The sequence below is a fragment of the Patagioenas fasciata genome, chromosome 2 (genome assembly GCF_037038585.1).
Source record: "Patagioenas fasciata isolate bPatFas1 chromosome 2, bPatFas1.hap1, whole genome shotgun sequence".
Taxonomy (NCBI): domain Eukaryota; kingdom Metazoa; phylum Chordata; class Aves; order Columbiformes; family Columbidae; genus Patagioenas; species Patagioenas fasciata.
In genome coordinates this window covers 138,979,066-139,005,675 of record NC_092521.1, presented here as the reverse complement: position 1 = coordinate 139,005,675, position 26,610 = coordinate 138,979,066, and the positions used below count along the sequence as shown (strand labels likewise).

General features: G+C 35.1%; 1 protein-coding gene across 8 annotated transcripts in view; it reads right to left on the bottom strand.

Annotated features, from left to right (window-relative positions):
- DGKB (diacylglycerol kinase beta) overlaps positions 1 to 26,610 on the bottom strand; it is a 349,951-nt gene that overhangs the window by 210,198 nt on the left and 113,143 nt on the right. For 5 of the 8 annotated variants that reach the window (XM_071805088.1, XM_071805087.1, XM_071805091.1 and 2 more), the window contains 4 exons: positions 18,627 to 18,659; positions 14,796 to 14,912; positions 11,577 to 11,650; positions 4,260 to 4,334 (listed from right to left, as the gene is read on the bottom strand). In XM_071805088.1, coding sequence (XP_071661189.1) covers positions 4,260 to 4,334; positions 11,577 to 11,650; positions 14,796 to 14,912; positions 18,627 to 18,659 — 299 coding nt within the window. The remainder of the gene's footprint in view (positions 1 to 4,259; positions 4,335 to 11,576; positions 11,651 to 14,795; positions 14,913 to 18,626; positions 18,660 to 26,610) is intronic. The other 3 variants (XM_071805090.1, XM_071805093.1, XM_071805094.1) reach the window with 1 other exon arrangement.

The window sequence follows — 26,610 nt, the reverse complement described above, 5'->3', positions numbered from 1 at the left end:
AATGTCCCACAGTAAAGAAATGCTCTAGCAATCAATTCCAATAATAAGGAAAAATAGTGTAATTTTCAAAAAAGGTCTATTGCTTTGTGAAGTTATAAAGGCCCAGGTGCTGTAGATTACAGAGTAAACTGTAGGGATTCAGTTTGGCTGCCTTGGACATCTTTAAAGTGGACAGAATTTAACAGGCTTGTTGAGGTAAACTTGCGGATAGAATTTTTAAAAATACGTGGTCTCTAAACTAAATGCTTAAGGGAGTTAGAAAGAAATACAACTTTTGTGGATATAATTTCTATTATAGAGTATAAAAATAACATAAATTAGGCATTTTAAATAATAGACTGAAGAGAACGAGACCGTTTTTAGAGGGACAAAGCCTTTGTGAAACAGTGACCTCTCTACAGAGTCATGTGTGTCTGTGGCTTGACTGCTATTCATCCAGCTATTATTTACCTCTCTGTGAAGTGAACAATAACTGAATTTCAGATTCTTCAAGATCATTAAATCCACAATAACAGTTGTTGTCAGAAGTAGAAGACTCCTATAGAGATGTAACAACCAAAGAGGGAAACTCTTTTCAAAGCTGAAAACACAGGTGCTAGGCACAAATTACACAACGTATAAGCCTGGCAATTTTCACGTCACTTTGTTAACTCTGGCAGTCTATAACTGCACAGTACCTCTTATGCCTGTGTTCAGCTGCAGAGCCTACACGGTTTTTCCAGCTCACCCATATCTCTCTACTCCCAAAGAAAGAATGTCTAAACCATTAATTATCATACCCATGTTTCAAGTGTACTGCTGCCGTTTGGCTGAGAGTTCCTTGATTTTCAGGCCTCCCAGCAGGTCGTTTTCCATTGTTGGAATGGAATCAATGCCAGAGAGTAACTGCCATGCAATTTATTTGCACCACATACATATTTTTATATAGATTATGTACACAAGTCTTGACATAAACAGCTCTGAAAACCTTAGCTTAGGCATGCTAAGAAGCTACAAGAAATGTCTTTGTTGCTCTCCCTGCAGTTCTCCAAGGACCGTCCCATCTATTATGAAAGTAGGTGACATTCTCTTGAGTAACTGCACATACAGATAGAAATACTAAAATTCAACTTGTTCAAAATATTTTTCTGTTGACCTGCTACAAGCCAGCATGTTTAGAAAAAACCGCATAATTACTGATACAAGGAAATGTGGGCACAGGTTTGTGTGCTTTTTTTGTTGTTGCTGTTTTTTCTTCTTTTTTTTAAGGGAGAGGACTGAAAGGGAAAATGAAATGTCTTATTCCTAGTTTTCAAAGAAATTCAAATATAAGACTAGAGTAATGGTCCTTCTTCCTCTGAACAAAGATTATTTTAACCCTATTCCAGCTCAGGCCCTTTATTTCAACACATTTCTGTGCAAGAACATGGTTATCCCACTGAACAGGAAGAAGTGATTGAGCTGTTGACTTCTTTATTTATACAGAAGTTCCACAGTCCTCCTAGGACCTAAAATTTTACTGGTGTCATAGTTCTCTTGTCTTTCTCCCTGTTGCCTTAACAAGAGACTCTCAGATTTTTGACAGAAATGAATTGGGACTATTAATTCACGTTAGCCACATATGTTTGGATGTCGAGATAGAAAACTTGTGAATATTATCTTCTTGTTTGATGACAGCAGCCCAGGAGAAAAATACCATCATAAACTTAAAACATTAACATGTAAGTTAAAGCAGAGAGTCTGGTTCTACCAAAAACATGTAAATTCTCCCCTAATACTACAAACATTCTATAGGTTGAGTAAACATGATGGATATTAGTATTCAAAATAAAATTTTTTAAAAATCGCAAAATAGACTCAATTAAAATGTATTACAATAATCATAAATGCTTTAAAATAAATATACATTATCTATCTTTATCCCTTTCCACTCAATAACAGTAACTTGCACAAAGAATGTACATTTGTTTTTATCTGTGCTATACAATCCCCCACGCTGTTCCCTTTCAATCCAAATGACACACATGACAATATTACATAAATGTAACACTTTGATTGACAATCTAGTATAACTGGCATTATAGAGATGGATGAGTGAATGGACAGATGGATGGATGGGCAGGTTTTATGAGGCAATTCAGCCCTTGCAGAAAGGGTAACAAGGACTGGTAAGTGAAATACATAGTTTATTCAACTGCTCGTTTCAGGGACAAATTATATGCAGTCTACACAGTATTGCCAGGGGCAAGAAGTGATGGCAGGAGATAAACTGGAAATTTAGGTTTATTCATTTCTGTGGAATGAATAAAAAATATTCCAAAACAAGTTTAATAAAATATAGTGTCTGTTTGAAAATTAATTAGAAATTTCTTCAAAGTGACTCTGAAGTAAAACTATTTTGATTCCTAATAGGAAAAGAAATTGAAAATATTTTCTAAAAAACACTGTCCTGGTTCAAAAGACTAAAGTTTAAATCACTTCAGCGCAGGGTTTCAGTTTGAACTTAACACTGCCCTCTTGTGCTTCTCCCTTAAAATACATTTTCCTTTACATCACGAGATACACGAAAACTAGAAGTCAGTAACAGACAGAAATGCAGCCAGTGAGGTCCTACTTTTTCTTATTTTTTTGGTTTTGTTTTGTTTGTTTGTTTGTTTGTTTTTTTAAAGTTCAATGAAACACAATGTATTTGAACAAAAACATTTCAGTTATTTTAAGTCATCATCTCAATCTCCAGCATGGTGTTTCCATTTTAACGTATATAAAACAGTATTGGTTACTAGTTTTGTCTCAGGTAAATTTTTTTATTAATTCCTGAGCTATGTTTCTGCAATTTTTCTAGTCTACTTATTCTTTGGACTAAGTTTACTTAAATTTTCCATATGTGTCAAGATTAGCATAACAAAACATAGACAACAAATATAATTTGGGAAATAAAAGAGGACTAACGTTCAGGTACAGGATAAAATTACAGGCAAGAAAGAAATCATGTATGTCATTATTTCACTTTTTGAGTGGGTTTTATACTGTTCTGCAGGTGGCATGTTAGCTACTCCGTAGTACAATGTATGCTGAGAATCTAAACTTCAAGAAGAATTGGGTCTGTTCAGCTTTTCACTTTCATTAATGCTATACCCATCCTGAGTAACACAATAAATAAATGGACAGTTGTATAATGGTTGTAATAGAGAATAGTTTCCTGTGTGTTTGGCCTTAAAATCAGCAGTACTGGCAGAAACTCTCAGAACATAGTCTTTCCAGTAATATATCTGATAACTGAAATATAACTTTGCAAGGCATAAGCCATGCACGTTTGCACCTTCACCTTATTTTCCTCCAACTTAAATGAAAAGATGTTCTAAACTAATAAAAACTCCCCAGATTAAGAAAAAAAAAAGTATTCAAACAACAGTGTAAACTTCATGTTAGTGAATATATATCCCCTCTTATCTTTCTCCCACTCTTCTCACTGATCTAAAATTTCATGTTATCAGCGACATAACTAAATAACATCCAATACATTCAAAATGATACACAGACCAGATGTTCAATGCTCGTCTTCCTGTTTTCTTCTACAAAAGTACCCACTACTTAAAAAGGAGAGAGTTGGAAAAATTTGGAATTTGGAAAAATCTGTAATTCTCCTGCCTTCAAATGAATGAATGCAAAATGCACGGAAGCAGCACATTAGGGGAGTGATTACAACAAAGCCGGGTTCACAGAACACTTCAGTCCCCGTAAAAAGTCACTGACAGCATAATCAAGCCTGTCCAGTCATTTTCTGTTCCCTACCTGTCCCCCCCAATCACAGAATTGATAAGAAGCACACAGCCACTGTAATTTGAAACACCCTATATCTGACATGCATAAAAATATATATGTACGCTATATATGTATTAGACAGACAAGTAAGCATGTACATATGTGTGTTTACATAAAAGAAATGTTTGTCTTGCGAGTCAGTCTTTGAGGCTTCTTGATATTTATAATGAAAGTAACCCCTGCCTGAACTTGGGTGGCTGATATAGCAGTAAAAGCTGTGAATAGAAAGAAATTTATCACACAGTTCTTAAAGAGTACTGCATGGTTATAAGTAAAACATATGATACGTTGTTGTACTAGTACATGTAAACAAATGACACCTATAAATTTCTGCAGCCAGTCAGAGGTCTGTAGTGTTGATACATTCAAAATATGCTATATGTGCCTGAGGCTGTTCATGTGATTATGTAGCATTTTATTAAATGAGTTCCTGGTAATAATATTAACTGTAGACTTACCCTGGCATTGGTCCATTTCCAGAAAGACTATAAACTTGACGAGGATTTAAAAGGTACTGAAATTTTCTATAAATTCTGAAGGGGTAAAAGAGACAAGGAGAAAATAGTTACATGTATGGGGTTTTTTTGTTTGTTTCGTTTGTTATTTTAAAGCTATCAATGAGAGAATTCAAGAGTTTAACACATACTATCTCATTTATATAAAAAGTCAAATATTTGAACACAGTAATTATAATTCATACATACAGAGCATTGTGGGCATAAAATTGAGAAAGAAATGCTACAAGCTATCCATAATTCAAATGCTGCATATAAACAGAAAATAAAAGTGGGGTAAGGAGGAATAATGACAGAAGAAAAGGTAAAAAAATAATCTGGAAGAGCACATTGTTTCCTATTAAAGTAACCCCACGGTAAAGCAAAGATTTATGCCTGAAAGTTATTGCTAACACAAAATTACAAGTATAATTAATTGCAACAGCAAATCGACTTTGTCATCCACCAAAAATGTCCCCATAGACTGAAAAACATTCTGGGAAAGCAAATCTGTTGTCAACTACATCTCCTTTGGATTATACTTGAATGGGAAGAAACCAAAAGATTCAAAACCATTGTTTTACTTAAATTACACATATTGTTAAATTATCTGAATAACAGGACCCAATTTATTGATGCAGCATGAAAATGATTATACTGTTTCATAAAGGACCTCATTCTCTGTCCCACCCCCAGCAAATATTTCTTCAAATGGCAGAATATTTCAAAAACTTCAACTTTATGTATTTGAGGTTACTTGCCCTAAAAGTAAGACAAACATTTTGGTTTTTTATTATAAATATTAAAAATATAACTTCCTACATTGACTACACTGAGGTACCTGTTTCATTTCTATATAGAAACAAGTCAGTACATGAAGATGTTGGAGCTCAGAATTAATAAATATATACCTAAGATATATGACAATAGTTTGAATTATAAACCTCTGTTTCTTGCTTTTAATTTTAATGTTTATTTCCTCAAGCTAATCAATATTTTAATGTTTTTAAGAAAGCACTTATTTTTTCCCATTGACATAACTCTTCACTTCTTTTTACTGCCTTAAATAAAACAGAAGCACAATAATAGCTAAATTTTAAGTTAAGATGTCCACATTTTCAAATTCAGATAAATAAAAAAGTCTAGACACAATTTATAAGCACACTGAGAGATTTTTTTTTTTCTTAATTGTAATGCATAATTTATCAGGCAAGGTGGAAGACAAGGGTGTAAGAATACTGAATACAAAAATTAAAAAAAAAAAAAACACTAAAATTGGCAAATTTGAACATTTTCTTAACTTCTCAATTTTTCAGTGCTATCAGGTTCCTCATAAAGCATTGTATTCAAACATACTCACACAATCTCTTCATTATGCCGTTCCTGACAGTAAAAGTCATTGTGAAATGACTGGTTTCACTTTACAAGCATGCACATATCATTGTCAGTGGTTGTAATGATGACTAAATCAGACATTTGACAGTGGATTTACAACACAGTATATTTCCATTTGATTTGCAGCATCTTACCAAGGTAAAAGGATCTTATTTTTGATTTTCTAGTTGCTAAAGTGTAAGTTGCTTCACAGCAATATAAAGGATTTAACCTGGTCAAAGGTGCAGATAATTTAATCTGTATAGCTGACCAGAAGAAAGTCATATATTGTTATGAGGTCTCAAAGGCTTAAGAGCTATTTGCCTAAAGGTTTGGTGCTAGAAAACATCCTAGCCATTACCTACACTCATGATAGTGTTGTCAGGTATAAGTGAAATGCTATAAAAGCCTAAGAAGGCTCTTAATTAAGAAATTAAGAGGGAGCTAGGTATCTCTAGTTAAAACCCAGAAGCCCACCTGCAATAATGAAGAGATTACATTGAATCCTACTTGATTCAGTGCATGCCATTCATAGGTAGTAGTTGAACATCAATATCAGATAATCACACTGTAATGACTCACTGGAAATGATACATCATGATTTAAGTTATTATAACATATTAATGTATGCTAGTCTGTGTAAACTTCATAACTTGATGGTTCATTTCCACTCACACGTTTTCCAAAGAAGAGGAAAATGCTGTCTACAAATGCTTACCTTCACGCTGAACTGTAACTAGAACTAACAGCACAACACATGCAAGAGGAGGAAATGGACAGTAGTTTAGTATTCCAGTTTTATATCTACAGTACCAGCAGCTCACTGACACTGATGTGCCTCTGAACGTCTTGCTTTGGCATGTAAGGAAGGAATTGGACATGGTTTCCTTGTGACTGGAAATTTGTGCAGACAAAGCCATGGGGCAGCACAGCTGGACCGGGTGCTGGGCCATCTTGTCTAGACCATGGTTTCACCAAGAAGAGTTGGATCATATGATCCTTGAGGTCCCTTCCAACCTGGTATTCTATGATTAATGCCCCAAAAGACAGTTTTTTTATGATGGAGTGCAATTTTATGAACAAAGCCAGTTCATGAAACTACCACCTGTCAGCACCACCTCCAGCTGGTTCCTATCCTATGACACAGTTTTTCAACAAACAGTTCTCCATGCTTCTGTATCTGTTTGCAGGGTTGTTCTGTGATCTGGAAAACTAAGAAGATCCAGTTTGAAATACAAATCCTCAGAAAGTTGCTCTATTGTCATTTTTTCCCTTCACTTAAATCATGCCTGTGATCTTATATGAATCTCAAAACTGCTGCACTAGCACGACTGAGGAGGCAGAAAAATCACAGCAGGAGTGTCCAAGAGGGCTGTGATCATCTTTAAACAGCTCTGTTGCTGAAGAAAATACTCTTGAACGCACCTTCAGCTGAATTAGACTAAGCTATCTTCTGAACTCATAAGAGCATTAGTTTAGAAAGAGAAAAGACAGACAGAAAAACTAGCACTAAAGTTAACTACACTGGTGAAGAAGCTGGCCATACAAGTGTCTTGTGCCAACTGGGGGGTGCATCTTCAGGCATTTAGGAGGTGACTACTCAAGATGTGAACAGTATAGGCTTAATTTAACCCTAATGGCAGAAAAGAAAGAAGCCAAGGACTCCTTCCCAAAAGCGAAAGAATGCTAGTGATCTTCTCTCCTAGACATGCAACATTAGAAAAAGATAATTTGAAATTGCTTCTACATTTAGTCTCAATGCTAAATGAAAGCTTAGAAAACCAGATTAATAAAAGAGTAGGAGGGGAGAGATACTATGAACTAAAGTTATTTGCACACAACAAAGGTCAAAGATATCATCAGCCTGTGCTGCATAGACACTGAACGTGGAGTCAGCAGGAAACGTCAGTGTACGGAAGCTGATCTCCAGTGCATCCAACCGCACATTTGTCAAGGAAACAATTGTTTAAACTCACCTGCTGGTCAGGCAAATAAATTGGAGAATAGGGAAGTAGAAAACAAAGTAATGAGTATAACAAAACAACAGCATGATTTAGAAGGACTCTCATGTGACAAGCACTACCCTTAACAATAAAAGTCTTTGGAAGCATTACATTCTTGTTCTATATTCTTTCTGTTTAAAGAAATTATTTTGTTAATGATATATTAAATATTCTATTCAGAGATTACTGAAAGCTGTTGTCTTGATTAGTGAAGACATTAAACGCCAACATACTGAACTGTGAGCTCTAAGATGAAATGGGTGTACTACCATTCTTTTTTCTGATGAAGTCAATGATACCTGTTCACTTCATGCATAATCACTGAAAACATGTTACAGTGTGATACAGCCTAAGGAATTCACCTGAGTGGGTTTACTTAACTCCTATCTTATCTCATCCTTAATTAAAAACTATTTCTTGGTGTGTGAAAGGCTTAAACTCATGAACTTTAATTCTAATTTGCTAACATCTTCTTAATAAACATCAAATTATATTGTTCTATTTTATTTTAACCCTATGTATTACCCATTGGACTATATTAAGTCCAAACGGCTGTAAATGTACTTGTGATGGGCAATAAGTATTAGTCTTGAGAAAAAAAAAAAGTGAGAAAAAATATAACTGGGTCGTTTTCATACTTCATCTTGCAATTATATCTGAAAGTCATAGCACTGTTTTTTAAAAGAGAAATCTATTCAAGAAGAACATATTTGTCACTACACATTTTATAAAATGCTAGCTTTCTACCAAAATTGAATTTTTAAAATGTATCAATAAGGATATAGTTGTAGAGAAAGTATTTTTGTGTTCTGAATACACTTTTTCTACATTATCCATTTGTTTCCCACCACTGCTCTGTTCCAACATTCAAAAACCAAAACTAAAGTACCTAACTTTTTCTGCCTTAAAGTGATCCTCGGTTCTTTTCCTTTGCATTTGAGAGATTTGAAAAAAAATGCAAAATAAAAAAAGGAAACAACAGAGTATCACTGGGGGAATGCATTTATTCAACTGGTTGTCAGATGGATGCATACACTCCTCTCTCCAAGTCTGAGGGCAATGAAATGGGCTGGGTCACCATATGGCAAGGCATAAAATCTCATATGGGGAACTGTGGGAGCACTGGAGTCTTGACAGTATCTGCAATAACCTTTCCGTGTTCAATGAAAGTCAATTTGAAATCATAACTTCACTCATTGTGATCTCTCAAATACAGAAAATCCTAAGTAAAGACTGAAGAACAGCTTTCAGTAAAAGAGAACCTAAATCTAAATGAGTCAAGATAATGAAATTCTCATCTCCAAAAATTAGTAGGTTTTGGTTCCATCCCCCCAACCCCCTCCCCTGCCGTGGAAATCTTACTTCTGTTATAGCCTGTTCTCTACTCCTAACCTCTCAATACCTGATCAGATTATAACATCATTATAATCAAAAAGCCCGACCATAACTGTGCATTTTGCAAATCTATTTATATCTTCAAATGTCCTGTCATTTTACTTTTCACAACATATAACTGCCACAAAATTGGACGAAGGTGGGACGTGGACAGAAACATGGGGTTCTTTTCTTTCTGGTTACTGACCGTAGAGCAGCCAGATTAAAACCAGGAAAAGTAAGAAAGTTCAATATTATTGCTTCCTGAAAACATTTTCTTCCCTTAGATTTAATCTTCAAGCTAATATGTGCTCTTAACACCCTCATTTTATAATTTTATTATGATACTGGTATTGACATGAAACATTAACATCTAAAAGGCAGAGGGCAAATCCCTTCTCAAACACTCCATATGTGGACTTCTTTAAACCTTTTGGATCTAGTTTTAGATCTAACCACAAGATATTATCTCCTGCTGGTGAATGACTTGAGATATGTCTACATGACTATGCAGTCAACCTTTTGACATGCTCCTCCTAACACAGAAATATGGAGTGCAATCTTGACTCACTAGTATGCAATTTAACATTTTCTTTTGTGTGGCAGCAAAGCCCGTTTAAGAGCTTCTCATACTTCACTATACTTAGTCGCTGGTGGCTGCCCCCATGCTATACACTTCAGTGTGTAATGAGATTCATAGGTAATGGTGTTAGTGAATGACATGTGTATAAGGATTTCATTTTTTAAATCCAAATAATTCCTGCAATCTGCTTGGTCTCAGCAACAGTTGTGTTAACATAAACTGGGAAGTGTCAGACTGCAATATGTGAACGGGAACAGGTGCTTGAGAAAGGGATCAGGTTTTAAACTTGCTTTTACCCTGGAGAATATCTAACATTATATGACATCCCTCATGCATTAAGCCCATTCAGATAGTAACACTTGAGACCAATTATCAGCCATGAACTAAAAGCCGTGAAACAGCATCTCATTAAATTGTTTCTGCGTTACAACTAACTACATAAGTGCAGGTCTCTAACCTGCCTCTCGCCTACAGAATTCCAGACTGGATCCCTGATCCACTCCCTTCATTCTAGCACTACAAAAAAGCCAAGCTTAGTGTCAGTGCACTGTGTTTCACATGCTCCGAGGCACAGACGACCAGGGCTACCTCACACTACTGTGTGTCTGAAACATGAATGCTCAGGACAGCTCATGTTGTTTTGCTGTGATCGCAAAGGCATGCTCGTGAAACTGCTTAGAATGAACCTTTTTGATCATTAACTGCCTTTAACAAAAGTAGCATTGTTGGCATTGCCGACATCTACATACTACCAGCCCAGGGATTAAACTATCGGCTCTTAAATGATAACCCTGTTCTCCCAGAGGTCTTAAAATGCATTTTTGGTTAAATGCTCTTCAGCTCTGAAAATTTCCCTAACACCTACTCTGCAGAATTTCTCCCTTTTGTCAGTTTCAGGGACACTGTTTTTAAAAAGGGACCTAATGGAGGTAATGGGGAGGTAGGGAAAGCTGACCCACTTGCAGTTTACTTGCTTGGTTCCAAGATTTAGAATCCCACTGGATCCCTCCTTCTGTGCTTTTTGGTACCCACATCAATTGAGTATCCACAGGTGTCATCTTCAGCCTGATCTTGGTCAAAAGATCGTAACTCTTTTCAAAACTTGAAGCATAAATTACAGCATTGACAAGGTAAGCTAGTCTATAAAAAAATCGGGGATTTATGTGATGATCAAAAAGGGCCACATTGTTAGCACTTGTGTTTCTGAAGTAGATACTGAAAAAATCTGCCCAGAGGTAACTGATTCAGCATTTCTGCCTGAGTTTGATGGACATATCAGAAAGGGAACACTCCTTACCTCTGTTTTATCCTGGCTCTGATACACTGACATTTAAACATAAACTTAGGCACTTTGAATTTAAATCAGTATAATTAATGATGTATATAAAATTAAGTATGTCTTTAAAGTTTGTGTGATTGGACTTTAATACTTAACTGGATTGCTAGAATGCTTCCTATCTACAGAAATCAAAAGGTTTCTTCACTGTAGGAAATCTGACAGAGAGACTGGAGAGTCTAACTCCCTAAATCTTTGAAAGGCAAGTCATACATTAGAAAATCGAATACTGTTTCCAATTAAAATTGGCCTCCCTGTATATTATTACAGAGAGTAAAAGAAAACTGCTGTAACTTCAAAGCTTCAATGCAAAATACAGCAATTCACACCTTCATGCAAGTCACAAACCCATATACTGAATATATCTACTTTTTCTTATGTGATATGAAACTGTCCTACAGAGCTCATTCTGGTTTTTAACCACAGAATTTTTAACTATATGCTAGTTTGTACTTCTTCTAAACAGGGCAATGGGATGTTCAAATGTGAGGCATAACAGTATAAAAACATTAGGTTTCTTTTCAAATAAAAACTTTCAATGTTCATTTTTAAACATATCACAGAGATCAAAGTAGAGAAAGAGAGGAATAAACAGAGAAAATAAACCTTACCTTTCTCCTTGTTTCCCACCACTTTTAGGATTGACAAAAACTAAAAGTGGATGAGTGCCTGGAACTGGAGTGATCTAAAAGAAGGGAATAACACAGCCACTCATTAATGCTGTGTGTTGCATTCATTTTTTCCTATAGTAGACAGAAAACAAAAAGCTTAATGCAAACTCTATGTTATGCTATGTAATCCAGCTGGAAGCAATACCATAATTTGCAATAATCCTCACTTCATTAATTTGCCACAAATTGCAAGGTGAATTTTTTTTTTATGCTAGCTGTCTTACAGCTGCGATGCCATTTTAACCTATAATTCCATTGAAATATTGATATTTTAAATGGTAGAAATGCACAACTAATTCTGATGGTAATTTCTTATGGAAAAGTCTATGAATAAACTGTATTTTTGTAGTGAGAAATAACACTACACTATATAAGGGTCAAATATAGATACATGAAATTTCTAATTTGTCAGTTTTTTTATGACAGAAACCTGGAACATTTGACATGATATGAAATCACACACCTCTTAAAATGCACCAAACATAACAATAATCAGTCCCTTTAGACAACTTAGAAAGCTGCAAAACTGTAAAAAGTAGAGAGAAAATGTGGAAGAAGGACAAGTCTGAGGAAAAGAACGGAGAGCAGGATATACTGAAGGGAACAACAAATTCTAGTCTATATTTTAATTATTTTGTGCATGGAAAATTTTACATGTTTCCATTAGTGTTCAGCTTTACAAACTAATACCTTTCAAAGTAATAGAGTTTGCACTTTCAGATACTTTAAGATGTGAGTGATCACTGCCTTTGCTCTAAAGATTTCAACATAAAAAAAATTACATCGGATTATTTTTCTCTAATGTCTGGTTTTAAACCACAAAGTTAGACTATTCATATTTCAAATTATCACTTTTAGGCACATATAATATCAATTCTAGAACGTTTAAAAGCATATGAAGAGTTCGAAGTCTAGACCTCCAAAGTCATGCACTAACAACTTCAGAGATGAAGCTTAGACTGTCTCCATTTCAAAATGATACATTGAAAGTTCCTGCTCTGAATCCTTATTCATAATACCTGAAATAACAAAATCTTTTCAGTTGCAGATTTCATAAAATTTAATTTAAGGTAGAACCCAAGACACACGATAGCGAAAGAGTCTTACAGGTATCCTACAGACATATGCATATAACCCTATAAGTATCTAAAAGCACTTTTCTTCTAGTAGAAAGTGTTAAGCACTAGTGTGTCAGCTCCAGCCCTAACATCACAAACAGATCCAAATCCATTCCAATATATACAACAAATAATGAAAAACTCCAGCAAACTTCGTTGAATTAAGCCTAGGATAAAACAAACCCAGCATCACATTCTGGCATAGTACGTTGTTACAGTAAAATGCTGTATGTTGAAACATATATCAAATTTCAGGATACAGCAAAGTTTATCATATATTTAATTTTTATCTACTGTTTTAATCAATTTTAGTTATTTAGCCAATTTCCATGATGTTTGTTCCTGTGAACTAAGTGTAAACCAACGGTATTCATTGTGACAGAGATGGACTACCTACTGAAATTCCTTAGCACGCAGGTTAATTAATGAGACTCATCTTAAGGTTATACATGATCTATTACTTCCTCTAATTAGAAATAATAATCCTGATCATTAAGCTGGTTAGCTAGAAAGAAGCAAGATGAATGTGCTTAACTATGATTAATAATCTTTAAGTCGTGCAGATCTCCACTGCCACTAAGTTATCTGCTCACGGCTGTCTGATGGAAGGAATGTTTGGTCTTGATGCTTTTCTCAACAAAAGCTATTTGATGAACTTATTTCTATTTTAAATCCTTTATTTCGAAACTTAAACATATTATCACAAGCAGATGGTTTAGGACCATAAAAAAAAATCTAATAATCAGTTTGTATTCCATTCAATTCCAAAATAAGTTCTCTTTCAATTAATTTCTTACAAATTTTCCAAATTACTTTTCTGGATAACATATAATTTCCATATAACAAATGATGCAAATAAAGATTTTGACTAAATTGGTTAATATTTTCAAGCCTTCATCTAGTGTGATTTAAAGGCAATCTCTACTTGGTTATTAGATAAGTGACTTAAAATAAAATTAAAAAAAAAAAAAGTGGTGGACCAATTATATATACCTTCTCCCACATTGAATATAGGTTCTAAAAGGAGTAGTATAAAGATACATTATCGTGGAAACTTATAAACAAATGCAATTAACATAACAATCATTTTTTTGAATTATAAAGGTTCAAAACAAAGTCAAAAAAAAAACTTTCTTGTTCACTAAAGTTCATGTCAAAATGAGACCATGCCAGCAAAATTCGAGTATTAGAATCAGAGAAGCATGCTTTGACCAGATATGGGAGAATTAGAGTAGTATATTTTGATCTGCTACAGAATTTTTTTTTTGCTCCAGATCATCTTTAGGCTAAATACTAATATTTACGGACTCTTACATCTTTGTGGAAATAGTTCCAAAATTATACCATATGTGATTGAAAAAAAAAAACCTCTCTATATCACTGATGCTAAACTTTCACTATGGTATCCTTCGAGATCCACTCAGCTTTCACGATGATCAGGTTATTATTATTGATACTGACCAAAAATTTAATAGTTGGTGCTAAGATAGATTCTTTTTACTCTAAACCAATTTATGCACCAGAGAAAAACAAATACCATAGTATAACATCGCTATTACTGAAACCATCTTGCTTCTCTCAACTTTTCATTTTGATGTGTCAAATACTCTACTTGGAAACACCTGGACAAATAACATCCTTGAAGTTTACTCCATCCAGCTATTAATTAACAGGTCCAAATGAGAATAGTGAACTGTTATCAAGACATAGACTCAGATTTATGACATAAATTCACACAATGCTGCACAACAGATACTAAAACAATTGAATTCAGCTTCAAGCCACAATATAAGTGTTTTAGAGCTAGTCTTCCCTCCCCTTTAATGTCTTAGGAAATCCTACCAAACACATGAGAAGCAGACTTGCACCACAGGATTCCTGTACAGATAGAAAAATTTACTTATTGTGTTTTTAAAATATGTAAAAGTGAAATGGAGACTAGTGAATGTATAGGAAATATTTCACCGTAAAGATTACACATTCTATCATTGCCTTCATATCTACAAGCATCTCCTTAAAATTAAAATAACAATAATCACACCTGAAGACCTTGTCCATCTATGGTGACAGAATTTGCTCTTTGCATTTTGTTCCGTTCTCCCAGTTTGTTCATTTGCTGGGGACAAGTCTTTTCTTTTTTCACTGTTGCCTGTCTTTCCTTGAAAAAAAAGAAGAGAAAAGGAGAAAATGGAACATTTTAACACAAGACATAATGCTATACAATAGTAACTGAGACTGTGCCTCCACAAAGATTTTTTTTTACTACACAGATAGGTCAGATTCTGCTTTAATGGAAATGAGATCTCAGTCAAACTATTACACCATGTCTGGCCACTTCACATAACATCTACCTGTGTGCCTGGACATTCCATAGTGACAAGGCAATAGATGGATGAAAAGTGTGCAATCACAACACAAATTAATGCAATGATGCGAAAAGATAATCTGACATTGCCAGGATAGCATTTTGAAACTTGAAAGCCAATCATACAAAATACCTGATCATTTAATAAGCACATTGATAAGAGATCAGTAATTTATCACAATCTCATCCTAACTCCTAGTAAAGGTTGGATGCTTCAAGAGGACTGTATCACTCTGCCAAAATATACCTGTTCTAAATGTATCATAAGCAATTGGCTGAGTGGCTTTTTATAAAGTATGTATTTTATATCAGAAAGCAAAGAGAATCTACATCAGATTCTAAGCTACTGGTAACTTTTTATGCTGACATGCAGCACAATCAGATGATTATTTCAAAGAGGAAAGCTCAACAGTATGTTACTGCAATCAGATTTTCAATTGTTGTCAGGTCATTTCAGAGAACTCTGAAGGGGAATTAAAAAAAAAAAAAAGTCCTTGCTCTTTATATCTTACTTATCCTATTTATAGGCTTCACCCAGCATGTCCTTATATGTTGTCCAAAAATGCACCACAAAATCAGGCAGCAGATGTTTATCAAACAGAATCAGTGTCTCCAATCCCGACTGCACCCCAGCCACTTTCCTCACTTCACAAGCGCAAGAAGACTTTCAGCTGGCCAGAGGAACTGGCTGGCATGAATCTGCTGCACTAGAAAGGAGCGTGAAGGACACTGGTGCAACCCCCTGCTGCAACTGCGCTCAGGAAGAAATTCATTACATGCCGCCATTTATTTTCCATACCAGGCCAAATCCATCTCTGTGGTACCTCTGATAAAGCTTGGAGCAGTTTAAACTGGTAAGAAACATTGACACATTGTCTGGCAGGAAGGGAAAAACTCCCAGTTTAATAGAGTGCTTTCCTAGTATTACTGTAACACAGATGTGGACCATCACTGGTTTTATACCATCTTTGGTTTCCTTAAATTTGCAAACTGACACAGCCTCAGTCTTGCCCTGCTGCAAATCATGGTCCAAGTCATCCCAGCTTCCTTTGAGTAGCCAAGTGCTTTGGGGAACTCTGGCAGTCTGATGACATTTCCTATAAAAGATCTGACAAACCCATGCCACAGAGGAAAAAAAAAAACACAACACAGGGCAGTCTGGACTGTTTCCCGCATGCAGTGAGATTCCTAAGAGGTTAGTGAACTGAACTTCTGGATGCTTAGAGTAACCTGATCAGTTCAAAAGGAGGTCCAGGAGTCTAGACTACAATATCATTGCTTCAAACAGAATACAGTAAAACCAATTAGAGCTATTCATCTCAGCCCTAACCTTCAAAACACAGAAAAGCATTGTCGATATCATTGCCTAAGAAACTACTGACTTTGCACTTATTTATTTGATGATTTTTTTAGAAACTAGAACAAGGCATCCAAACAGAGTAACTAACACAAAACATTAATGCACAATGGCACTGGTTAGTGACAAGGACAGAGAGTAAGAAACCAGTATCAAGGAAGCTTCATATTTCATTACAGCAGCTTTGGGGTTTTGAAAAACTTTGTGGATAACTACCCTTAAAAGCCACTACATTTCATATGAAGTAAGCATACCATGTTAAACAGGATTTTGTATTATGACCAAATCTGGCTTTTGGATATTGTAACTTCTTAAAAAAAAAAAAAAATCATATGTCAGTAATGCAGACACACAGCTAGTAAAAAATCCCTGATTTCCAACAAAAATCAGAGATGGAGAGCAAATTTTAAGAAGTCTAGAAAAATGCTAAGCCAAACAACATATTCGTGATACTTCGAAGAAAAGGTAACAGAAAGGAACAGATCCAGCACACTGTGTATGTGCATTAAGAGAGGTTAAAAATACCCTGTTCAAAAGAGGCTTCCTTATAAAGCGTGGCACTAAAAATCTTCTTGCGTATATCATGCTATTACTTAGAGGAAAAGTATTTATAAACTGCTGAGAACTGTCTTTACATAAAGGATGCTTACCACAGTGCCCAAGCCTGCTGTTATCAATCATTCACAAACAAAATGCAGTAAAAATTACCTCAAGCAAAGTTTTGGATATTGTTTATTTTTGTTCCAGCATGATGCAGATAGCAGGAAATACCCCGACCCTATGACTGCTGCATCAGCAACATTCCTGCTCCAATTTATATCACCTGTTCCATAAGCAAAACAACTGCTGGACTCACAAAGACAGTTTCTCCTAAGCAATGACTACACAAGATCAGGCCATACACCTTACACAATATAAAAAAACCCACCTATGTTAATGAGTGTTATTAAAAAAATTAAATACGAATACTTGATTTCATTATTACTGAAGGTCTGCTTGCTTCAGCAATTATTTTTGAAGAAAGTAGAAATTTATTTTGTATTGTCCATCTGATATGCATATATCACAATACATACCATGACATATACCAACAGTGCTCTCTGAAATGTTTCTGAAGAAGCTGACAGAAGATTCTACATTTTCTAGAGCTATATATACTATAATTTTCAGATATATGTCATACTAGTGAGGATACGACTTTGTATGAAATCATATAATAATACGTATCCTAATTCTACTGAATAAATCTATCAATGGAACAGAAAAAGATTTACCACTTTATTAAAAGAATCTTTTAAATATTCTTGAAGAGATATTTTATTTTATATATGAAATAGTAAGCTGTCTTTCTAATCTATAGTTGTACGTGACCCTTTAAATAACTTTCTTTCAGGAACTACAACATTACTAAGCTATCCAAGAGCGTCACGAACTAAACAGTGTCATTTTTTATGAGAGAATAACAGTTTAATAAAATCACCTGTGGATAATAACCTACAAATTCTAGCAATGTTAAGACAAATTTGACATGCACTGAATAAATCACTTTACAAAATGCAAAAACTTATTTTTCAAGCTAAGAAATGTTTCTACAACAGTTGTGCTGTATTTAATATCTTGTTAATCAAAGCATTCAAAATGATAAATGTATCTGTGAACCAGCTGGTTTAGTGGACATGCATGAGGTTGAAAGAGCTACTAAATACAGCATTTTAAAAGCTATTGTACATTTTGATGGCTCAAAAAAATGAAGCTTTTCTGTTCTTTTGGTATGTGACAGAGCACATATCTTTCAAAATAGTAATCACTGCAACAAAAATTTCTTCCATCCATTTTTGCACTTCCCATGTCACCTTTTCTCCCCTTGAACTCCCACTTTGAAGTCAATATCCATTATCTGGAGCTTCTACCATGTAGTATTGCTCCAAAGAGATTGCCATCAGATAAGAACTATTAAATTGTATCTATCTCTTATTCACCCAAATAAGAAAATAGAATTGGTAAATAAGACTGGGCCTTTCAAATGACAACACAGATTACCATGCCTACATTTTTAGTTCAGCCCCAAAATGCACTTTTATAGCAAGAAGAATGTATGATATCATGATCCATTAGTACTCGTGCGTACATGGATGCCTCCTGTTACGCACCTCAGGGAGCAAACCTCCTAAAGCGGGGAGCGTCTGTTGGGAAAAGAGAACGTTAGGCTGCAGCAGCAACAGCTGGGACAGGAAGGTGGGCGGAGTGCGCTCCTGGGGAACATTACCTTGCAGCTCTTGTACTTAACAAACATACACAGTGCTTTTTTTACACATTTGTACAACTGTGCTCCCCCAGTGTTCTGGCTGTCATATTATATAATTTATACTCCAGTAAGTATGTTTGGGATCATTTTATCACCAGCTAAAAAAATACCTGAGGACTATACTATTTTGAATAGTAATAAGAATTACTTGGTACCTGGGGAGTATTGTTTTTATTTTTTCTTCCAAGTCTTTGAATCCTCATCCAAAGCAAGGAAGCTTATTTAAAGAGCTTTCTTCTACTACAATTGACAAGCTATACAACATGCATCCTCAAAAAGTATTGCTTTACGTAGAGGTACAGTCTTTTTATTTTACCAAAACACTGACACTTAGAAATACCATACTCTAATGTAACTGTTATAAGGAAACAGATTAAGTAACTAATGGCTTACTAACTAGTTACTCCTTTACATTTTAACTGCTGACACAGAATCCAGTGCCAATGCAGCAAAAAATGTTTTTTCTCACCATGTCTCTTAATCAGTAAACGCTAATATATTTTTCTGGATTTTCTCTCAGCACAGAGATTATTTAAAAGTTTATTTTATACATTAAACAAGAATTTATACATTAAATAGGATTGTAAAGCCATTAGTGAATGGTTAATAACATTACACAGTTTGTCAAGTAGCTACTCAAAACTTAAAAGTCCTGAATGATTATTACTTATTTTATACTCTATACCTTCAGATGAGGCACATACCCTAAAGCCTAACCTTGGGATGGGGGTGCATAAGGCAAGAACCAAATTCTATATTAATATGCATAAATTGAAATGTTTATTAAAAAATATCTTACTGTAGAACTCTGAAACTTGAAAGACACTGATAAGGGGAACCTGCTCATGGAAGATCAGATGGAACGCACAGAACAGTGTGTAAAGGTATCATCAAATGTTTGCATGATGAAGGTCTTCGAAGTTTATATATGTGACTTGAATACCAAACTGACGCTTTGGGTTTTTTGAGAATCATGGAGGAAGATTGCTCCATGATTCATTAAAGCTATTTTGTTTAATGACACGGGAATCTCCAAGGGATGCAAAAACTGTGCTTTAATATGCAATGAAATAATAGAATAAGCACTCATAGACTGTCATTTTGTAAACCCATGTGGTATTCAAGAGCTTGCTTACAAAAATTCCATTCTATGCAATTTCTGTCCATAGTTACACAACAACCAAAGAGAATCAAAGATTCAGAAACCCTCAAAACTGCAAAAAAAAAAAAAAAACCAACCCACCATCACTACCTCAAAACCCTGGGGAGCAATGTATCTGTAATACCTACTAGATATCACATCCAAATAACTATGATTTACATGTGCTTAAATATTTTCAAAATTTACTTCATGATTTTTTTTCCACCTTTCCAGATCTAACCCTTTGTACATACTAATCAGAAGGGCCAATATTAGGACATCATATCATACTGCCTTGATAGCTCATAGAGTTTAGCACAATACCCAGGCTCTACATCCATGAGTTGAAGCCATAAGTCATCCTGTTGACAAGATCAGCAACCAATTCACTAGCAAAAAATACTTGATGATGATTGTTTAATATGTCTTAATAAAGATATAAAGAATTACACATCAAAATCACAATCAAGTATTTCTCATTAAGCATGTCAGTCTTAGCTCATCTAGTTGGCCTTACAACTTGCACTCATTCAATATATTTATCAACATGCACCAGCTGTAGTGCCCAAGACTTCCATTTGCAACCTAAAATGAACTTGGGCTATAGCAGGCAATTATATACATTGTCCAAGAAAGACAAAAGAGTTGGAAAAGAATTCTGAAAATCAAAACACATTAAACTCCCACAGGAGAGGATGTAAGGAATAAACTTAGGGACAGACAGTAGTGATAAGTTGTGGGCAGGCAACTAGATATAACTTAAAATGATTGAATGGCTGCCATTCCAGTTTATCAGCATCTTATTATTTTAACATTGAACTGTGTTTGCCGAACAGATAATTAGTTAGGAAGATACATTTTCCTCCAGGGCAATTATTAATTTCCTTCTGACTTCAAAGAAATCTTAGTGTAGATAAGCACACCATTATATTTCAAGTCCAGTTTAGATTCTCAGAGAACTGAATCTGCAATATGATATGCAATTGAAAAGGAAAAAAGTGTTTTGTTTCATTTTTTTAAAATTTCCCTCCCCATAGAAGAATATATATTCATATAACGGGGGGAGAGGGAGTTAGTATTTTTGTTCAAAAACTCAGAATAAGGCTAGTAGTCATCTTCAAAGGATCGAGTTGCTCATAAAGATGCTTAAACACTGCACAGACTTTCTGCACTCTATGTTGAGCTTGAATTCAACTGAGTTAAAACTGATCTCTACTATAATAAAACCAGAAGAATCATTTTAGGATTAAACACTGGAAAAGGGATTAAAAAAAGATCATTCTTCAACCAGAATCTGCTAATTCCCTTTTTCTCTCTCTACATCTGCTTTCCAATGTAACATTTATCTACCTCACAGGAAAACAGTATTAGTAAGACATGTTATCAGACATGGAAAAATATCTATTGAACTATGTTGCAATTATAACACAGCCATTAGCTACTCTATCTAGTCTCTCAAAATTCTGATAGCCAAAGAAAATTCTTGTACGTTATTTCCAAGTCTAATTCTGCATTACTTTCTGTCAACATCTCAACACACTTGCAATATTTACACAGAAGTTTGAAGTTACAGATCATAACATAAATTGTTTAGTTGCACAGGGCACATTGCTTAGATAAAACATTCATAATCTGCTGTGCATATTGTTTTACATGGTTAACTAGAACTCATTATAAAAGAGTTTTGAACACTTATGTTCTTGCACAATAAAATGCCAAACCAACCCAAACCCAGTCTGTATCAGATGCATCTGTTTCCTCCACCATTTTAAAATAAGAGTTCAAGTGAATTTGACTTACAATGGCATTTTATATCAGATGTACATAAACAAATTTACTCTATGATGTATAAAAATTCTAGATATATTTTACATATACCAAATTCTCTCTATATATATTCTATATTTTTATGAACAGAACTTATGCTTAAATGATTTTGTTCTAAAAACTTAGAAGAATCTTTACTAGATAAAAGTCAAATTGATTCCTAAGAAAAAAGAAACATAAAGCGAGTTGCTCCAAACTTTTTATCATTATTACCAATTTGCCCCAGAATGCTGAACAATGAAGTTGAAAATCAAATGCAAGGAAAGGTATATTTTTTTTTTCTTTCACTTCTTGTCTTCAGTATTACAGAAGACCCTCCTACTTTCAAATGAACTGGTTACTATGGAGACAGTGATAACTGCCATATAGTAACACTCACCATAACCAGGGTACCTTATGTTTTACAATTTATTCCATAATTTTCTTTTTATTCCATGCTTTACAGTTTTAATTTTTAACATTGATTTTGAAGACCATAATTAAGTACAAAATAATTCATTCTAAAACTCACATAAACAGGAGACTCAAAATCATCATACATTATGAACTACATATATACTTATTAAATAGTAGACTTTTATTGGTTGATTTGTCATTACCCAAGGCTATATCTATTTTGGTGGGAAACAGAAAACTAATTACTTTTCTACAAACTTAAATACAAATTAGAACATCCTATGTGTGTTCATCAATAAATGGAGCAAAGTAAAGGAAGGCATGAAATGAAGAAGCTATAATAAAATGTATGTTTGCGTTTTTCCCTTTTTGTCTTACAAAGGAGTGGGGGAGAGAAACTGTATCATAAGGAGAGACAAATCTCTTTTCTTCACTACTCACTCATCTCATTCCAATACCCAGTTTTTAACCTGGTTATGATCTAATTCTGTACTCTTGGTAGGCAAGGATTCAATTGAGTTAAAGATTTTTAAACTCACTGCCAGTCAACCTTATCATGAACTTTCATTATGTGCATGTAATTAATTGGGTCCAATGAACAATATCAGCACTGAGTTATAGACTTTTTCCCCCCACCATATAATTAGAATATAATTACCCACAGGATATCAGAATGATGCAAAACCTTTCCTCTAAATGTGCCCTCATTAGGAAACAAGTCTCAATGTACATTTATTCAATCAGTATGAATTAATTAAAACATTACTGAAATAAAATAGAGTAACATTAAAGTGTATCTGACATCTATTAAAAGACTATCACTTGAGATCTGCACACACAGTTTACAACAAAACTCATTTAACTTGAACAAAAAACTTCCCCATACAACAAGCGTTGTAGATGGCAAACAGAAAAGTAAAAAGGACTAGTTTTAAAGTTGACAGACTTTACTAAAAGATATATTAAAAATATATTAAAAATCTTCATATAGCATTGAGCCTAGTCAGATATGTGATTCTTTCATCACACACACAGTATCAATTGGTTTCTTTTTCAGCTCAGAATGTAGCTTGTCCTATCTAGGAAAAACATTTGGCAAGTTCCATTTTGTGACATTTTGAAGATGGAGTCCTCTTATTTAACTTAGATCAGCCATCTAACTTTCATATGACCACGCATTTATGCTCTTTCTCTAGCCATTAAGAGAAGGGACAGTATGGGAGGATCATGTCAATTATTCTATTTTAGAGGAATATCTTTTAACTCAAAAGAAACCCTAAATAAGTAATTCAGAACAGTCGCCTTAGCTAAGATGGCTGTGTGCAGGAAGAAATGTCATCCTTTGTGATGCTCAAACAGGAAGGATACTTTTTTATTTATTCTTCATAGTTGCAGCAGTTATTTGGGGCATCAATGGACACCTAGAAAATGGAACAACTGAGAGGGTATGGACCTGAACAACAGATTGCAGTGGAGAGACCAGTTTGGTTCTATGATTCTATGACTTCTCAAATAAGATGGATAGTGGATTGCAGCTTCATCTTCCAGTTCCCTCAGGTCCCGCATCTTATCAGGTCCCATGGACTGGGTTCCTTAGATGGTATCAAACCAGAACTCCTACAGCGAGGCAAAAAAGTCATTGAGTACCTCAGCTTTCTCCATCTCCCAGGTAACCAGGTCTCCTGTTTCCTTCTGGAGAGGGCCCACATTCTCGTAGTCTTCCTTTTAGTACTGACATATCTATAGAAGCTTTTCTTGTTGCCCTTGACGTCCCTGGTGAGACTTAGTTCTAGCCAGGCTTTAGCTTTCCTAACGTGACTCCTGGTTGCTTGCACAATTTCTCTGTATTCCTCCCAGGATACCTGTTCTTGCTTCCACCCTCTGTAACCTTCCTTGTTTTGTTTGGGTTTGATCAGGAGCTCCATGTCCATCCCTGCAGGCTTCCTGGTGTTCTTGCCTGACTTCCTCTTTGCTGGGATACATCACTCCTGAGCTTGGAGGAGGTGATCTTTGAATATTAACCAGCTGTATCGGGCTTTATCCTATGGTATTTCACTAAGCAGCCCTGAAGAGGCCAAAGTCTGCTCTGCTGAAGTCCAGGGTATTGAGCTTGCTGTGTGCCCTCCTTGCTGCCCTAAAGATCTTGACTTCCACCATTTCATGTTCACTGCAGCCAAGGCTGCCCTTGAGTTTCACATTCTGTATCAGCCCCTCCTTGTTGTTGACAACAAGGTCCAGCATAGCACCTGTACTCATTGTCTGCTCTATCACTTGGAGAAAGACCTTACCATCAACACATTCCAGGAACCTCCTGGCTTGCTTGGTATGCTGGTATGTTGTCCCACCAACAGATATTCGGGTGGTTGAAGTCACCCCTGAAGACCACAGCTTTTGAATGTGAGGTTGCTTCTGCCTCTTCATGGAGAGTCTCAACCACTCAGCTTGGTCTTCCCGGTCAGGTAGCCTGTAAGCAGATCCCCATTGTCCCAACCCTTCCTTTAATCCTGACCCATAAGCTTTCAAGTGACTCCTCTTCCATCTCTGCACAGAGTTCCATGCACTTCAGTCAGTCAGTGACATAAAGCGCGATAACTTCCCTGCCCTTTTTTCCCGAAAGAGCCTGTATGCTTCCATTGCAACATTCCAGGTATGGGAGCCATCCCACCACATCTCCATGAGGCCAGTAAGATAATAGCCCTGCAGTCATGTGCACTTCTCTAGCTCCTCTTGTTCCCATGCTATGTGTGTTGGCATAGAGGCATTTCAACTGGGCCCCCGAGGAGCTGACTTACTGGTTGGAGTGGCTGGAATTCCTTTGTGTTGATCTTCAGATGCTCTCCTGCTGACCTGTGATCCTTCTCCGGGCCCTGGGCATCTGTTGCTGGCACTGGCATCCAACTGGTAGGACTGGGATGGATTGAGGTTCCCCTACCCCTAGCAACTTTAGTTTAAAAGCCTCTTCACCAGCTTGGCAAGTCTATGACCAAAGAAATGCTCTTCCCCTTCTCTGACAGATGGACAACATCAGCCCCCAAAATGCATGTCATAGGTGAAAGACCCTTTCACTGTCAGGTGAAACATTTTTATTAACAAACACTTACCATTCTATATTTAGACAATTCTAACATGGATATATTCACTGTTTCCACTGTCATTATTGAGAGTGCAGATTTCACATACATGGAAGCATCATGTTTCTCAAAAGGAGTCCCCATAACAGGAAATAGGAGAAACTAATTAATAATCAATAGTAATCAATAGTTTCTATGAGGAATTTGTATTAGCTAGGTCACCAATATATTATTTGTAATTTAAGTATACTCAGGATTTTAATGCATTTTGGAAGAAACTACTAGATGAACAAATATACTACAAAACTATAAAGTTCCCATTAAATCACAGTAAAATGTATTTTCCATTCCTAACAACATACATTGTGTTGAAATACATGTTTAGTGTTACATTATTAGTATGTAATATTGAAACAGGATTCTGATACAGGAAAACATATTTACTTCTGCTTATGCCTTCAAAATTCGCAGATAAAACAAACCTATTCAAGGGTGATTTGACTCTAGAGTGGTTTTATATATCCTCTAAACAACTTAACTAAACTCCAACTGTGGAATTAAAATCTTAATTCCTCTATCCCTCTTCCTCTTCTGAAAAGAAAATGGAGTTACGCAAATATAATTGAAGATGAAATTTCATGCTTAGGCTTTATTCAGTTTATAAGAATGGCAAACAATAAATAAAAATAAAACAAAAACACTCCAATAACAAATCATAATTTCTACATGTTAACTTTTAAAGTATGACCTAAAATGCTAAAAATTAAATAATGCAATGCAGCATGTGATCATCCAAACTTAAAATAATATTTTACAATTATTATTCAGAACTCATCCAAATAATATCAAAATAACACTACAAACAAACTACAAAACTACTGACTTTTCAAATAAAATTTAAAAAAAATTACATAAATATTAAAGCCAGCTTTCCATTGCTTTATCTTTATTGACAGCAATGGAATAGGCCCAGTTTAGTCAAGTAGAGGGCCAAAGTCTACATTCATCCCTTAGTAGATTTATAAACAAACAGTCGAAAGGCTTAATCCGAAGATAAGTAATTTACACTAGGCATGAATATTATTTTTAATGATCAGAAACAGGTTTAAGATTAGAAGGTATAATTCTCTTGTTTGTCCTCTCTGCAATCAAACATTCATTTTCAAGTTCAAGCATTTCTTACTCTTATTATGAAATATATTTAAAGAGGACCACATGTCTGCTCTGTTATGAAAATGATGAGGCTATGACTTTCATCAGCATAAACCATCCAATCTAATATGTGAATGCATAAGTTAATTTCAAAGCTCTTTTTTCATGATAAGCTGGTCAGCTCTTTTCTATACAACCTACACATAGCATGCATTTTTATTTTCCTTGAATTGAGTTATTGT